This window comes from Sylvia atricapilla, chromosome 1 (assembly GCF_009819655.1).
Source record: "Sylvia atricapilla isolate bSylAtr1 chromosome 1, bSylAtr1.pri, whole genome shotgun sequence".
NCBI lineage: Eukaryota > Metazoa > Chordata > Aves > Passeriformes > Sylviidae > Sylvia > Sylvia atricapilla.
The window spans coordinates 116,794,917-116,810,928 of NC_089140.1; the positions used below are offsets into that span (position 1 = coordinate 116,794,917).

The 16,012-nt window shown below is 37.2% G+C and overlaps 1 protein-coding gene and 1 long non-coding RNA gene across 2 annotated transcripts in view; both read left to right on the plus strand.

Moving 5' to 3' along the window:
• LOC136369142 (uncharacterized) overlaps positions 1-16,012 on the plus strand; it is a 301,131-nt gene that overhangs the window by 91,470 nt on the left and 193,649 nt on the right. The window lies entirely within an intron of this gene.
• The window catches only part of NKAIN3 (sodium/potassium transporting ATPase interacting 3), a 260,645-nt gene that overhangs the window by 85,261 nt on the left and 159,372 nt on the right, over positions 1-16,012 (plus strand). The window contains exon 3 of the mRNA XM_066341042.1: positions 8,299-8,379. Coding sequence (XP_066197139.1) covers positions 8,299-8,379 — 81 coding nt within the window. The remainder of the gene's footprint in view (positions 1-8,298; positions 8,380-16,012) is intronic.

Consider the following 16,012-nt stretch of genomic DNA (forward strand, 5'->3'; position numbering starts at 1 on the left):
ATGAAATGCAACAGATGTTGACTGTTTTTATATCTTTTCTGATGTAATTGAACATTTTAGGCTATACAAAAGTTGTTTTAAAGTAGAGGTAGAAAACTGATAATTAAAGAAAGAAACTACCCCAGCAAGGTAGTTTATGCTGATTTAACTGAACTCATATTCTGTTTTATCTTTAAGCATATATTTAGGAGCTCTAGCTAGAGCAGGTACCAATACTCATTACTGGGGAAGATCAAGGCTTTAGAGCCCAGCTGGTCAGAGCATGGTGCTAATAATGATATAGGTCACAGGTTTGATCCCCATAGGGGCCGTTCACCTCTGGACTTGATGATTCTTGTGGGTCCCTTCCAGCTCAGAATGTTCTGTGATGTGACGGAGGGTCACACTTGTGGCTGCTGTTAGGAGCACAAAAGGATGACGCAGGCCAGCAGGAGATCAAGCAGGAAAGCTTCTACTTTATTTTTCTGACTCCATATATATACAAATTTACAGACAGGTCAAGATTGGCTACACAGGTAGCCACCTCTTCGACCTCGTTGGTGACCATCACCATCAATCATCATTCTCCTCCTAGAGAGGAAGAATGTAAACAATTCTAATAATATACATAGTTTACTTGAAGTTGCGTGAGAACAAAATGCAAAAAGTGAAAAGCAGGCAAACTTGAGGCAACACTGTGATTACCCACTTCTTCATCCCATCACCACCTCTCCGAGCAATCTGTGATTATATCCTCACTAACATAGGGTTTACAGTAAAGTAGGAAAAGTTTGAGCCAAATCTTGAAGTCTTATGGGTGTCTGTAGCACAAGGTGTCTATAACTGACCTCACAATTCAACATCAGCACAATGGGGTGGCTGTCATGCCTTCCTGTTCCCACTGCTCCCTGACTGAGCACTTCCCCACATCCTCTCCTCCACTTCTGGCAGGAGTTAACTGGACCTGTCAGTATGTCAGTTCTATTTCTAAGCTGTCAGAAAACCACCCTAGGAAAAAGCGGAGAATTTTTTGCTAAACTGGTGACCTGAATCCAGTCTGTGAGGTTCCAATGGTTGCCAATGTTGGCATAAGGCAGGGGTTGGGACTGCATGTTTATGAACAGCAGTGTGGAGTGTGGAGGTGGAGGGGAGAGGAAGAGTTGCAAGACTTCTCTTGTTGCTAGCTCCCAACTTGTCAGTTCAGCCTCATGCCTAGCCTTGCCCTCAGGCTGAATTCAGTGAATAGCTCGAGCCACCATAAGCAATACTCCCTTTGCTCAGCTGCTGCCCTCAGTCCCTGTGCTGTGCCTCTGTTTACATCAGCACAGGTACCACCAGTTCAACCACTTGGTAAACTGACAAACCAGAACAGATCCAGGTTAAAAGCAACTATTTTCTTTACTGGCGTTAATTTTAGGTGTAGGTCAGCTCTTTGATGTATTTTGCTTGTTACAGCAGATGGAAGAGGGAAAATGGGAACAAGCAACCAAGGAAGGAGAAAAGTGCATGGAATCATTCTGCAGCAGTGCAGGGTTACACCAGTTTGAAGTTCTTGGTGAGCATAGCTTGAGGATCTTCCAGTCTGTGTCAACACATGCTCCCCACAAGCTGAGTTTCCTAGGCTTGGGCCAACCACAGTTTAGCTTTTTCCACTGTCCCCAGAAGCCCCAGAAGAAGTCAGTGGTACTGACAGTAAAGACTACCAATTTCAGCTGCATGCTGGCTGTATTCACTGAGGCAAAAGTGACAGTGCTCCTGTAAACTTTTACTGCTGACTTTAAATTTAAAATTTGTTTAATGCAAATCTTCAGTAGTGTCCTGAATTTCAGTATTAAACACAATACAGAGAGATTCTTACCAAGGCTCTGAGTAGTGAATTAGGCTTCTAATTTATGGAGAAGCTTCATGGCCTTCCATGTTCATAGGTCCACTTTCAGTCACATCTAAGCCCCTGGATTTGTTAGTGGCTGGTATCCCAAGAATCTGGTACTGTGGCTGTGGCTGAAGAAATATTTTGAGTCATGCTTTTATGCACTCTGGTTGATGAAGCTTCTGATTTAGATTAAGTTTAATCCAGTTTAAATGGAAAAGTAGCTAATTGCTTCAAGAAATTTATGCTTAGTATCCATTATCTTTCCAGAAGAAAGATTTCCCTGGAAATCAGCTTAACTAATGCAGATGATCCCATCACAATTCTAAAAAACTGAAGTAAAGAGAGAATCATGTCAATTACAATGGTTTAGTTCTGTAAACTGTCTCCACAGAATTAATCTGGCATGTGTGCACACAAATTGTCCTCATGGTAATCTGTCATACTCTGGTAGTGATCTTGACTTCAGCTGACCAGCTCTAGAGCCATTGTTTAACCTCGAGAGAATGTTTTTAATCTTCTGTGCGATCAAGTCTGTGCATGAAGGTTTCCCTGACAAGTGAAGTTACACAAAAACTTTCACTTTGTCATCCTGTGCTGTGCATGTCATCTTCAGTCTCCTCAAATTCTAAAATATGTAAAGGAATGGGAAAGTAAGTGAATAAATGGAATACCTGTAGGGCCATAATTTGAAGCACATCTATACTGCAGTCCAATATGAAACTGCTTCTACAGGCACAACTGAGCAAGCTTTTGTTGCAGATCTGTAGAGCTGAGGAGTTCAGTGAGGGCTGCAATAGAAACTGATAGAAACAATAGCAGTTACATTCTTCTGACTCTTCCACTGCCATTGAGCCCAGTCTGGCCAGTTTATCACTAGGCTTTAGTGGCCACATAGGCTGCACATAGCCACTGTAGATTAAAATTCTGAATAAAGAAATTATTTTGAGCAATATAAAATTTGTCATGAGAGCTTTCTACCAAAAAAAATGCCCTGCTATCTAAGTGCTGCCATGCAGTGGCTGATACATGAGGCATCTCTGTAGAGTAGAATTCTTCTTTCAAGTAGTTAAAGATAGTGGTTCATGTTTATTGTCTACAGTACCTCAGATACAGGACTATATGGATGGTGATTCTGGAATTTCACTTGCACATATTTAAAATTTCAAGTCCTCCGAGTTTAGGAAACAGAGAGAGAGAGGGAGTGACAACATTGACTCCAAGTGTCCTAATTAGTTTAAATCCAATAATTATTTCTAATAGGTTTTGTATTAATTAGTAATTTAGATAAATGTTGTGAACAATTTGTCCTGTCACTAAGCGGATGTACTATTTTCAGTATTTGAATATTTTGTGACTGAATTAAATCTGCGCAAAGTTCCCAGGGGGTGTAAAAGTGCAGAGCTGATTCCTAATTTTCCCAGATTAGCTCATTTGAAATTTACCCAAACATTTGCAAAGAAGAAAGAAACTGAAAGCTGAATTTCAGTTCTAATTACAGTGTTGCACTCTTGTCATGAAGCTCCAGAGCTCTGCTGTGATCTGTTTCCTTGTTCATTCTTTTCCTTTCTTAATAGATTTTGCTATCACCAGCAAGATTTTCAGGCTGTTAAAATTGATTAATGATGATGACAGGATACTTGTTAAAGTTGGGGATTTTCTCCCTCTGCTACTTCTGAATTGGGACTTCAAAAGGCTTCTGAATGATGAGTCATATAGCTAAAATTGCAAAAACTAGGCTCAAAGCTTAAAAAAATGTATTAATAAATAGCGAAGGATGAAAATAATACACTTAAATAGGGAGAATCTATGGTGGAAATCTCTGCTTTACTTGCCTTAATGTATTCCATTAAATAATATGATACATAGGCAATGGATATAGTTGAAAAGCCAGGAAAGAGTTTCTTAAAAAAAACCCCAAACAAATAAAAATATCAGAAGAGCAGAAGAAAAGATGTATAGGATACTTTATTCAGTATTCAGGCAAATGTTATACAGACAGTGAAAAGACATGTGAAATATTTAGGCTTCCAAAATTACTTGTTGAATATCCTTCCTTGTAAGTCCTGTGTTGTAACTGCTCCATTGTGCTGATTCATGTCACTTCCCTTGCCATCTTTTATAAATATGGCTAATAAGTACTGATCCAGGTATTACAGGAGGATGATTTGACAACTCAGTAGTTGCTACTTTCCCTTGAAGTATCCTGAAGCCAACATTCATTCCATCATGCCATGAATGATACTGTCAGAGTAGTTGCTGCACTTCAGATTCGAATACACTCTTGAGATAATTTATTCATTAAAGCTAAACTTATCCCACAATTCTTGTAATATTCAAACTTAGAAAATTCCCTTTTTATTCTTTTACCTTAACGAGTTGTTCTTGTGGCATTGTATCTCCATCCAGTGCAAATATTTTACCTCTAGAAATGTTTGTATTTCATTCATATATGAAATGTATTTCTGCATTGGTTTAAATATTATTATGTAAAGTCTAGACTTATAGAAATCTCACTGCTGTAGAGAGGCTGACATTATGAAAGGGGATATTTATTAGATGTTTAATCTGTACGACTTCAAATACTTCCTCACACTACATTATATACAATTCTTAGTGCAAAAGACCAAAAGCAAGAAAAGATGTAGTGCATCATGGAGAGAAAAAAGCAAAGACTTGGTCCTAGGTCCTTCCTCTAGAAGGGATCTGTTACAAAAATTTCCAGGTAATTTTTAAGTGTTTATCATTTAAGGGGTAAAAAAAACCCCAAAAACAACTCTTCTTATTGATTCAACCTGTGTGGAAAATTCCCTATTCATGCCAGATATGGTGAGGTTTGTTACACTGAGTATGAGGCCAACTGAGCTAGGGTGGACAGCATGTGAGTGGCCAAAGAACTAGGCAGGAATTGCTGGGTGGGTGTGAGGAAGCAGGAGTGAGCAGACCCAGCAGGATGGACAGCATGATGTTCAGGAGATGGAGCGGGAGAAGTTTAATGGCAGGTCAGATCATGAAACAGGTGCCTCTGGGGGAAAGTGAAACTCGAGGATCAGTGTGGACCTGATGTCTCAGACCTTAACCATTCCCACAGTGAGAGAAAATTGCCAGCATGCATGATGTGCCCCTTCACAAAGAGGATGGCAATTTGGGCTGTTGCTCTGCTAGCAAAAAGAAGAAATCTGCAGAATGGATCTAAAAGTTGCATCTTTCTTAATGACTCAAGCAGGTGTTAGTGTGATGCCACATAATGAAATATTGTTTGGTGGGGTTTTTTTAACCTAAAAGGTATATACATATAAATTGACACAGTGCATGTAATGTTAGAAAGTATTACAATCTTTTCAGAAAGAAACACACAAAAATTCAGAAAACCTGCCATTAAAGCCCTTCTGTGCAGTCTTACTTCTATATATTTGCAGATTTGAACAAGTTAGATACCTACTAATTCTTATATTGTTGCCACAGTTTCAGTAGAAAGGACACACGTTTAGGAGTTTTCTGGAGATCAGAGATGCAGAATAGAAACTTGACTTTTAGAAAACAGAAGACAATGGGAAGAGTGAGACACATGCTACCAGGAAAAAAAGATTGCTTTTGCTGTGAAGGCTGTGCTCAGTAGCTGAATTTTATCTCTGCTCTCAACCACTGAAACCTCTTTTAACACAAAGTAGAGTCGCTTTAACAAAACCTGTCACATGCTTTGTTTTCCCCTTGCATTCTGGATTCTTGTCTTGAGACCTTGTGGTCTGATTTGCACAAGTGCTGCATGTTCAGCCACAGGGAGCTGAACACTGAGTTTATAAACTGAGTGTATAACCTCAAGCATTCTGAAAAATGAACTCTTAAGGACCTCAAGTTGGATGCTTATAATGTATGAATACTTCTGAGTGTAATCTCTGCATGTATCAGAACATCATTTGCATTCCGAGAGCTGTATCATTCCCTTATAACATAAAATAAATTAGTTAATGTTTGTGCAGCTCTTGCAGATTACAGCGATGAGCATCTTTGTAAACCTCATGAGGAAATTGATATTCTGTCCTCAGAGCAGGGTCTGAGTGACAAGGAGAAAAGAAATATTGAGCTAGCTGTTCATAAAATGTGTTAGAGGAGGTAAGATTCTTTTAAAATAAAAATATATCTATGATGATTTTATTAATTTTTGCACTGTGTTGCACAGCCATTTATTTTAAAATATAAAAAATTAAGTTGGCATGCACATCCCAAATTCTGACAGTTCCTAATTTTACTTTCTCGCCTTCCCTATCTTCTAACCTTTCCTTAAGTACCTACAAAACTATGCAAGGAAAGAATTTGCTCCTTGAATATCCAAGAAGACAATAACTTTCCTACTTTAAAAAATTATATAGTACTAACTACTGAATATAACGTGATTATTATGTTTACAAAGCAAATGGAGCTCCAATTTAGATTTCTGTATTTCAGTGAGAGTGTAGGAAGAGCCTCTCCATACACAGCAGCTGGGTTTCAAGGTGCACACCTGCTTTGCACCTGCACTTCTCTTTCAGTAATCCTCATGGTGGATCCGGAACCAAACTGGTCCTAGCTGTGTAAAACAGCATAGCCTGGCCTGGGAAAGCAGGCTCAGACAGTTTGTGCCTGCACAGTACAGAATTGTCATTGGTGCCTGTGGGACAGAATGAGGCCATTAACAGATTTGCCTTGGCTTGGCAGATCAGACAGAATTCTTTTTGTTGTGGTGACAGATTTGGTTCATGGAGTGATAAAAATTATTTCTTAAAAAGGAGAATACTTCCAAACAGTCTTGATTCTGCTTTTTACTGGGATTGTATGAGTTGTTCATTAAATTTGAACTCTCTGCACGTAATGTTCTGAATGTAAATGCTAGAAAATCAGTAGCTGAGGATGACATCAAGTTACTACAAAGTCAACAAATGTAGTAAAATGTGATATACTCTAGTTTAGTCATATAAGCAGTATAGATCTCATATTGCTCACAGACCACAACAGCTTTGTCTATTATAATAACTTAGCCTTCAGTTGCCACACTGCCCTTCTCTGTAAGACAGAGGAAACGGCCCAGGAGTGTTGCTCTTGTTTTGTTTCTTAATGGCCTTCTTCTTGGACTATTGCCCACCTGCCTACATGCCTTAGAAGAAAAGGTATTAAAGCTGTTGATATTTTTGGTGTACAAAAATGGCCCTATGCAGGGAGGAGTAGTCAAAGAGGGGAAAAATTCAATCTTCTTTACCTGAACCTTTCATTATACATAACAGGGAGAGGAACAAAGAGGGGAACAAACCCAAAAGTGCCCAAGAAAGCCACAGGTATGCATGGCACCCGTGCAGTGCATTATAGATCAGTGTGTGGAGCTTTAATGATTTATATTGAAGCAAAACAATGGACACTAACCCTCACCTGCCCACAGCTAAATAGACTTGCAGAAGCTCTAAGCAGCAGTTCTCCACTGTGAAGGCTCTAAGTGTGTAAATGTAAAGTGGCAGTGCTGCTGCTCACTGCATTTGTTCTAGCAGATGTAGCTCCAGCATGGCTGCATGGACACTTGGCCATGAGATGCTCCTGAGATTTCATGAAATGAAAATGGGTGAAATGCTCCTGAGGTGGAGTGCCTGGAGGGTTAACTGAGAGTAGTGTACAGCTATATGTCAGCAAACGGTGCTTCCATAAAGAAATGGTGCCAGTCTGTTGTGCTGAGAGTTAAAATGCAAAAGATGGTTTCAAGTAGATGAATTACTGTTTCATGCTATGGGTGGTGTATGAGTTCAGTACAAAGCTGGAGAACCCAGAAGGGAATCAATGTGTTCAGCTGGTAAGTGTCCTCTGTAGGATCAGATTCATGGCAAAAGGCTTGGGGAAGTAGTGAGCTGATTTTAATGTAGTAAAGCAAGTTTTACTGTGAAAGACTCTCAAGAGATCAGATTTACACCTTACCTATTTGTTTTAAAAGAAAACAATCTAGATTATCAGATCAGTAGATCTTCTGTTTTGTTTGGTGGAGGGAATTTTTCTTGCACTTTTCTTCATAATATTTAAATGTTATTTCAATAGTATTTACTTATTTAAGGTATTTTGTTTATATGAAATATCCTTTAAGACAGCTAAATGGTGATTTAAAAATGACTCAGAGTTGTCCCAAAACCTGTGTTTTTGTCCATGTTTTGGACTTAATTGATATCAGTAGGATAGTGCAAAACTGTAAAGGTTAAATCTGTTTTATTGGTATTTATTTAGTACAGCAATGAATATTGAATTTGTAATTTCCAGCAGTTCTTAGGGGACTTCTGCATGGGGAGCTCCTTTTCTGAACTCTCTGTTCTTAGCTGTTCCCAGAAGAACAATGTTTATTGATATCAGTTTTTTATTATTGATCTGCTCAGTATGAAGTAGTTTCATCTTCACATTTTATTTTTCTCTCTTTTTTTGCTCTCATCTGGCTCTGTGTTTAGTACACCGTGTGGACTGCCCTGTGGGTCACCTGGAATGTTTTCATTATCTGCTTCTATTTGGAAGTAGGCGGGCTTTCTAAGGTAGGTCACTTACCCTTCCTCAGGTTTATGGGAGGGTGTTTCAACAGCAGGACTCTCAGATTTTTGAAGGCTGAAACCACAGAGGAAAAATGTAGTTGTTTGAACTTACAGTTTGATCTTTGGAGTTTCTCTCCAACAAGAACTGTGATGTTTGAGCTGCTCCCTGCTAGTAAATAGCCACAGGTTTGAAGTACATAAATGCGATGAATCTGAATTACATTTGCCTTCTGAAGTACCATCCCAAGGTGAGAGGTGGGAAGGTATTCAGTTGTAAATTTAAGGTCCTTTTTGATTGTTGAAAAGCAGGCAATGTCATTTTGGTTGAATTTTCAAGTGTGTGGAAAGAAGTGTGAATTTCCAAAACTGCTTTGAAAGAAAATTATGAAGAAGGTTAATGTAATAACTTGTTGAGCAAATTGATCTCACAGTGAGAGTGTTAATTCTTTATAAAAAAGAACAAGTGGCAAAGGATGAGTTTTGTCACATCTGAATAGAACTTTCCTTTATATGACAGTCAGTGCTCTAGGTCACCAATTCTTCATTCAGTCCCCTGATTAGAGCAGAAATGTTTGCTGGAATTATTGAGAGATATGTGCTCTCATTGAAGGCAGCACTTATGTTTAGCATAGGTTATGTTTAGCATAGGTTATGTTTAGTGTTGTATCTACAGGGATCTACAGGGAGTTTCATACAATACCTGCTGGTCTTTATTTCCAATTGGACACATATGATATAGATCTTGGTTTACCACATTTACCACATTTAAATGATTCCAGACACAGTATGCCCATGGCACATGCTGATCCCGGCGTTATTAATAGAAAAAATGTCACTCTTACTGGTTGTAAATTTAGTGATACGGACTGCATCACTGTTAATTCATGCAGTGCTTTTGGAGAATGCAGTCCTGTGCTATGTGCTCTGGGAAGACCCTGCTTCAGCAGGGAGGTTGGACCAGGTGCCCGACTGTACACCCTTCCAACCTGACACATTCAGTGATCCTGTGAATTGTTTACTCCACTCAGTCCAGAGGGGAACATTTATGAGCTATGTACTTGGTAGCATTAAAGCTCCTAGCTTTTGGTTGACAACAAACAGAAAACTGGTGAAACCAATTTAATAAGAAGTAAGACTTAAATTACTCTGTAGAAATTCCATGTAAATTTAAGCTTTCAGCGGTAGGTTCCTTTGGTGATAAAATTTCACAATGAAAAGCTGCAACAGTTTATTTTTCTTTCAAATATGTAGCTCGTGAGAAGTCACAGGCTTGATAAAGAAATTAGTACACTTCATAGATGATCAAAATAAATTATCCTAATGGTATGTTCTGACTTAAAAATCTAGTAGATGAACAGAAGAGCAACACATAGAAATGATGAATATCCAAATGATTGTTCGTTCTTATGATACATAAAGGTTGTATACTTTTATTTAATTTGGTCATGTCTCTTTTTGTAGTGACTATTATATTTTATGTGTAAGTAATATATTTATCTTAGAGCCTAGGAAGTGAAGCAAAGCTTTTAGTCTGACCCTTGAATTTGTTTGCAAGGGATTTTGATCATATCCTCAGTTAAGAGGTTTATAAATCAGCAGGTATGAATTGAAATCCTTCATCTTCCAGTTGCACTTCCGTGTGTCACTTTTTGCTCTTCTTACTTAATATGTATGACAAATCACAATGCAGAGAAATAGGAGCAAAAATACTACTTGGCAATTGACAAAATTCCCTTTTATTAGTGTATACTTTAGTTAATTTCAACATTTTTGTGGAACTTCTATCTTGTGGTTTATAATTACATTTGAAAAGTGTTACTTAACAAGGTGATAGACAGAAAATTATTTCCATGGAAATTAACTGCTCTTGTATAAATTATGCCAAAGGTATAAGTATCGAGACTGACTTAGCAATGATAGAATTAAGAATTTTTTTCAGTACGTCATGGTATTTTGGGTCTATTTATTGGTCTTTTGGAAAATTATGCTAGATATGATAAGGCCGTCAAGGGACAAAGGTCTTTTTGCCCCATATGCATAAAATCCTGGATATTTACCATTTGATTAATATGTCACACCAACTTTAGTTGGGACCCACATTTTATCCAAGATGCTAGTTAAAAAAATTAATAATTTCTTCCATTAATATGTTCCTGTGATGTCAGACATGATAGAAAAGTGCTATTATCAGAGTACATTACTGTGGCTGGGAAATCAAACACTGTAATAAGCTTTCCAAGCGTGGCTATTTATTCAGCATTGAAATCTTGGCAGGCAATATTAACTTTTTTTCCTTCCTATTGTTCTATTTTTCCATTAAAAAAAGAAAAAGAAGCTGTGTCTCTGAAATGAATACAGATTGATTACAATTTTAAACTTCTGTTGACATACTATCTTGGAAAATTGTAATGCTGTCTGGCAGGTGACTGATTTCTGTTGGCTTGTTTGTTTTTAAGCACTACCATGTTTGTATTTGCTCTGACCAGAATGAGTTAGCTCTTGGTTGAAGTCCCATGAGTTTATTAAGTCTTCAGTCATGAATGCTTCAGAAAATCTAACTTGGTGCAAAAATAAATGGTAATTTTAATTCAATATCTGCCCAGGGAGTATGCATACAATGCAGACAGACTTTTCAGATGTCATAATAGAAACCCAACACTGCTGACATTTTGCTCAGGTCTTATTTCTGAAGTGGGGAGGAGGATCTCCTTTGAGTATTCACTGTTTGAATTCTGCCAGGAAGTTCCACTGCAGTTAATGAAAAATTTGAATGAGAATAAGAAGGACATAGGCAATGCAGGCCTGTTTACTGTGAAAGTTTGAAACATTTTCCCTTCAATTACCTTCAGTTATAATTTTCTTGATAAATGAACACCCTCCAACAGCTACACTGTGGTGATTAAGGCAGTCTCCTGAGAAAAGGATGATATAGATTCAAGTCTTCTTGGGTGGGAAAGGGACATAAACACAGCTCTCCCACAGCCGGCTGTTGTCAGTAGAAATCTAATGAGCAACTGTTTCCTCTTTAACTGCCTTATAAACAACATAGAGGTCAAGTTCCTTTTTCACCTACATTACAGATGCACAAATAAAATTGTAATGCGTTTTTCAGGGCTAAAGAAATTGTATTTGATTAGAAATAAAAGAAATATACCTATATACACCTATTTTGTTTGTATTAATTATATTGTATTTATTCTTTTTTTCTGATTTTAGCAGCAACGAAACTGCCCATATGAAATAAATGAAATTTGCATGTCTTTTTTCATTTACTACTTTTTCTGAAATTGGAAACATAATTTTTCGTGTTAACCATTCCATATGAGAGAAACAAAACTGTTATGACCTTCTATGACCTTTTAATTCTCCACTGCAGGATGACAGCTTGCTGCATCCGTACGTAAGCTCATTACTTGTTCTGATCTCATTCTGTGTCTTGAGATGAAAATCAGTTTTAATTGTCACGTTCCAAAGTATAGGCAGCTAAAGCACCTAGACAAAAACACAAACTGTTTTCCTGAAGTTTTTTATGTACTTAAATATGGACCACATAATTTCTAATGTGTATAAGCCAGCCTTCCATCTGCAGCAATAGATGGTGTTATGTACTCCTGTACAAAGGAGTCTTCATCTGTTTAGAGTGTACAGTTAATAATTCTGTTGTTTACATCCCTTCAGTATTTCAGATCAAGTATGAAAATAGCTGCATTCATTTGTATTTATCATTTGCTATTCCAATTTTTTTTGATAGACATTTTTTCTACTGTTTTTGTGTTTGTGAGTTACTCAGATTTCTTTCCATGTGTTAAAAGCTTTATTTGGTAAATGCTTAGCAGCATTGCGGTATTGTGTACACCTTTCCTTTTTTTTCATATATCATCAGTGGGGAACATTGATGAGCTCTTTTCTTTTTCTAGGATAATTCTGTTTGTCCTGAATGGCTATTCCATGGCATGCTTCTTTGCTATGAGCCATGCCTCATTCTGGATTCAAATTTTGCTCTCAAAATTGAAATATCTGTGTCAGCTGACTCTTCTAACTTTTTTGGCCAAGGATTTTCCTGACATACATTCATATATTCAGTAGGGAACTACTGCTGAACAGCTTCTGTTTATTATCTTGTACTTAGTTTTACGTATTGAGTGAATGTGAGCTCTCCGATGTGCCTGTGGCACCAACTTCATTAGCCTTTCCCCTGAAGCTAAAAGGAAATTGTGCTTATGTCATTTAATGAAACAATATTTTTTCATGTGTTTTTTCCTAATAATATTTACTTTGGTCAACGGATGATCAAAGTTTGTAGGGCTCCCATCCAGCTTTATTAAGCTGGAGACAGAACTGTGTGCTGAATTATTATATGGATGTGTAGTTGGAAGATAGAATTATCTGACAAAATTAATGAATTCATCCACCTGAGGAAAAAATGGACTAATAATTTACTTATTAAAATGCTGAGAGACTGGAAACCTGGTGCTCTTTTCCAAACAAAATGTCATATATCAGAATGAGGGTTAATTATGTGGACTTTATACTGGCTACTTGTGAAATCAAATTTATTCCATCTGCTGTATGTCAGTCAATCCTTAATTGTTGTGCAATTATATCTAATCGTCTCAAATGGAGTAAGTTAAGCTCAGAACCAATGCTAATTTGTATTAATAGAGATGTTATGGTGTATGCTTGGGCTTGTGGGTTTTTTTTAATGTTAAATGAGAGCATTGGTTGAATTTACATTAACAAAATGAAAGAAAAAGTGATTCTCTTTCTAACTTGTGCTGATGTAAGTGAGAAAACAAGAGACTGTTATTTTGGTTTAATTTTCATCATAATTAACTCCATAGAATTGCCCACTCCAAAAAGCTCAGGGACAAAGTTGGTAGCATCCATAAAACCTTTATGGAAAATCAATCGATGGAGGATAAAGGACTTCTTTAGTCTAAGCAAAGGATAAGTTATCGTGCATCTACTCACATGTAAGTAACTTTTATGTGGAGAGAGGGTTTTTTTCATATCCATTGGGAAGAAGAGGAAGAAATAATTTGCTATGCACATGGCAAAGAAGATTTAGTTGGAAGTCAGGAGAAGCTTTTTAATAATAAGGACACTGAAGACTATCTAAAGCTGTTATGAAGCCTCAGTAATGGGCAACTCTTCTACTCCACTATTCTTGATCTACAGAAATAAGCTTCTGTCAAGTAAAAACCCAAGTGAGTGTCCATGGATGGTTTAGGTTAAAAGTGTTTAAATTTAAAAAAATGAGTACAAAGTCGAAGACTCAAAACCTCATCTTAATTAAGGGTCTTAAACATTTCATCATGACTGTCATTCCAGCCGGGGAGCTTGAGGTGTCTCTGGCTTTTCTCCCCAGAAGGTGCGTAGGGGCACAGAAAATAGGGGACCCCAGTGAAGTCTCCTGGGAGGCTGAGAGCAGGTTTTGGGTGTGCATAGGTGAGGTTTCACTGTTCAGCTGTGTGACAGCAAGAGGGAGGGAATGTTGTCATTGCTGCTCACGCTTGGTAGAGATTAGATCTCTGTTACAGGCAAGACTTTCGTGCTGTCTGCTCACTTGATGGATTTTCAGTTGAACACAAATCATTGCCTTCACTGAGAGCAAAGCAAGAGTGATAACAGTGTATTTCTTTGCTGTTGTACATAGTGTAGACGTTCATGTACAGCTCAGCTGAGAATTTCTTCCCACACACCTCTTATTCATCAATACATCCTTTTGATCACCATCTCTCTTGGGAGACTACACAGCCTTAGCTTTTAATTCTCCTTACTGCTGGGTGTTTGTTTGCTCCAGGTGATGCCATCAGCTGCCAGCTGAGATGTGCACAATGATGGATCATGCTGAAGCACTCGATGTGGCTGTAGGCCTTCTGCAATTTCTAGACATTACAAATTACTAATTTAATAGCAGTAGTTAAATATAATCTCTTCCAAGAATATGCACTAGTAAAATTCAACTTGCAAAAATTAAACCTGATGGAAAGGTTGGGTTTGTTTCTTGGAAGTTTGGACCCTCTCACCTTCTCCTCCTTCCTCTACCTTATTAATCCCTAAGGGTTAAAAAAATTATTGATTTGTAAATAATGCTTTGGAATTCTCTCTGACATTAAAAAAGTACTTTAGTAAATAGAGTTAAGATAATATAAAGCAAAACCAGGTATAAATTTTAATGCTTGCATCATATTTAGTTCCCTTGGCCTTCACCCTTTCTTTGAACCAGCTCTCAGAAGTAAATTTTTGTTTTAAAAAAAAAATATTTTAGAACCAGTTGTCTCCTTTTAGTTTTTCTTGTGTCCTTTCCTACAGTAGAGATTTCACTGCAATGTGTTTCCTAAAATTCGAATTTCTAATATGACTTTATTCAAGTTGCTCCTCCCATCCCTGCTGCTCTCTCACTATAAAAAGAAATAATCTCCAGGTTCAATTGTATTTAATACTTTTTCATAATGTTCTGCTCAAACAGCAACCTTTTGAATTTTTAATTACTTTGGCAATAAACCTGGAAACCAATTTACTGTGAAGTTATGCAGTGTAATATTGAACAGAAACAACGTTTCAGCACTTCAGAATAATAGCTCTGGCCTTGGCTGGTGTTAGGTACCATTAATCATAGATTAACATGTTGTTGGGGTGCCTTTCAGTGGTATTTGCAAACAGTGGTTTTTGATGTTGTGTTAGGTCGACATCGGAACGTGCAGGAGCAGAAAATCTGTGTGGTAGTTTCTGTATAGAATACAATGACTGTTTCCATGAAAAGTTAGAGAAGAATTAGCTATGAACTGTGAATTCATAATGATGAAGCTATGGAAAATGGCATTTCCTTTTTATTTGCAATTTAATTTCCTCAGACAAAAAGGATGACTTAGAAAAATGACTTAATATGTGCTCTCTTAAAAAAAAAAAAAAAAAGAAAAGAAAATGAAATGAAAAGAAGGAAATTGAGGAGTAAAAAGGTGTAAATCATTGTAGCTGAGGAGACTTTGTGGCTGTTTAGCTGAAGAGACTTTGATGTTCCAGATTTCATGTTCCAAAACTTATTTTTTGTTCAGACTCTTTTACTATACAGCATAAAGGTGTCACATTGTGTAAGGTCTAATGAAAAATATGCTTATTCTTGAAAAGAGAGTTAACATGCACTGACTTCATGGCACTATTTGAGCATAAGGTCATTCTGGGAAAAAAACTTATGGAGAATAAATGGGACACAGATAAATGCCAGTGAAACTGCAAAATGTGTCATTCTGATGTTAATTAGTTTGTTTAGGTGATACAATCACATTGCTGAACAACTTAATCAGGAGTACATCCAGATGGTGCAAAAGTTGAATTTTATATCCTTTCAGGTGACATTTACAGTGGTTCAATTTATTATACACACTGAGCATCATTAAAATAGGTGTTTCAATCAGAACTGGTTTTCCTTTATAACCCTTAATGATGCAAAATTTTAATGTTGATATCTGGAGTGGAGGATACCATCTTCTTCATTGGTTTAAATAACTGAGGTAATAACTCCGTGGGGGTTTTTAATAATCCATTTATTACCATTAATATTAAATGGTTCCAGGAATAATGGGTATGAGATATCTGCTTAGGTAAGAGCTGCACAGATAAATTTATTAATACA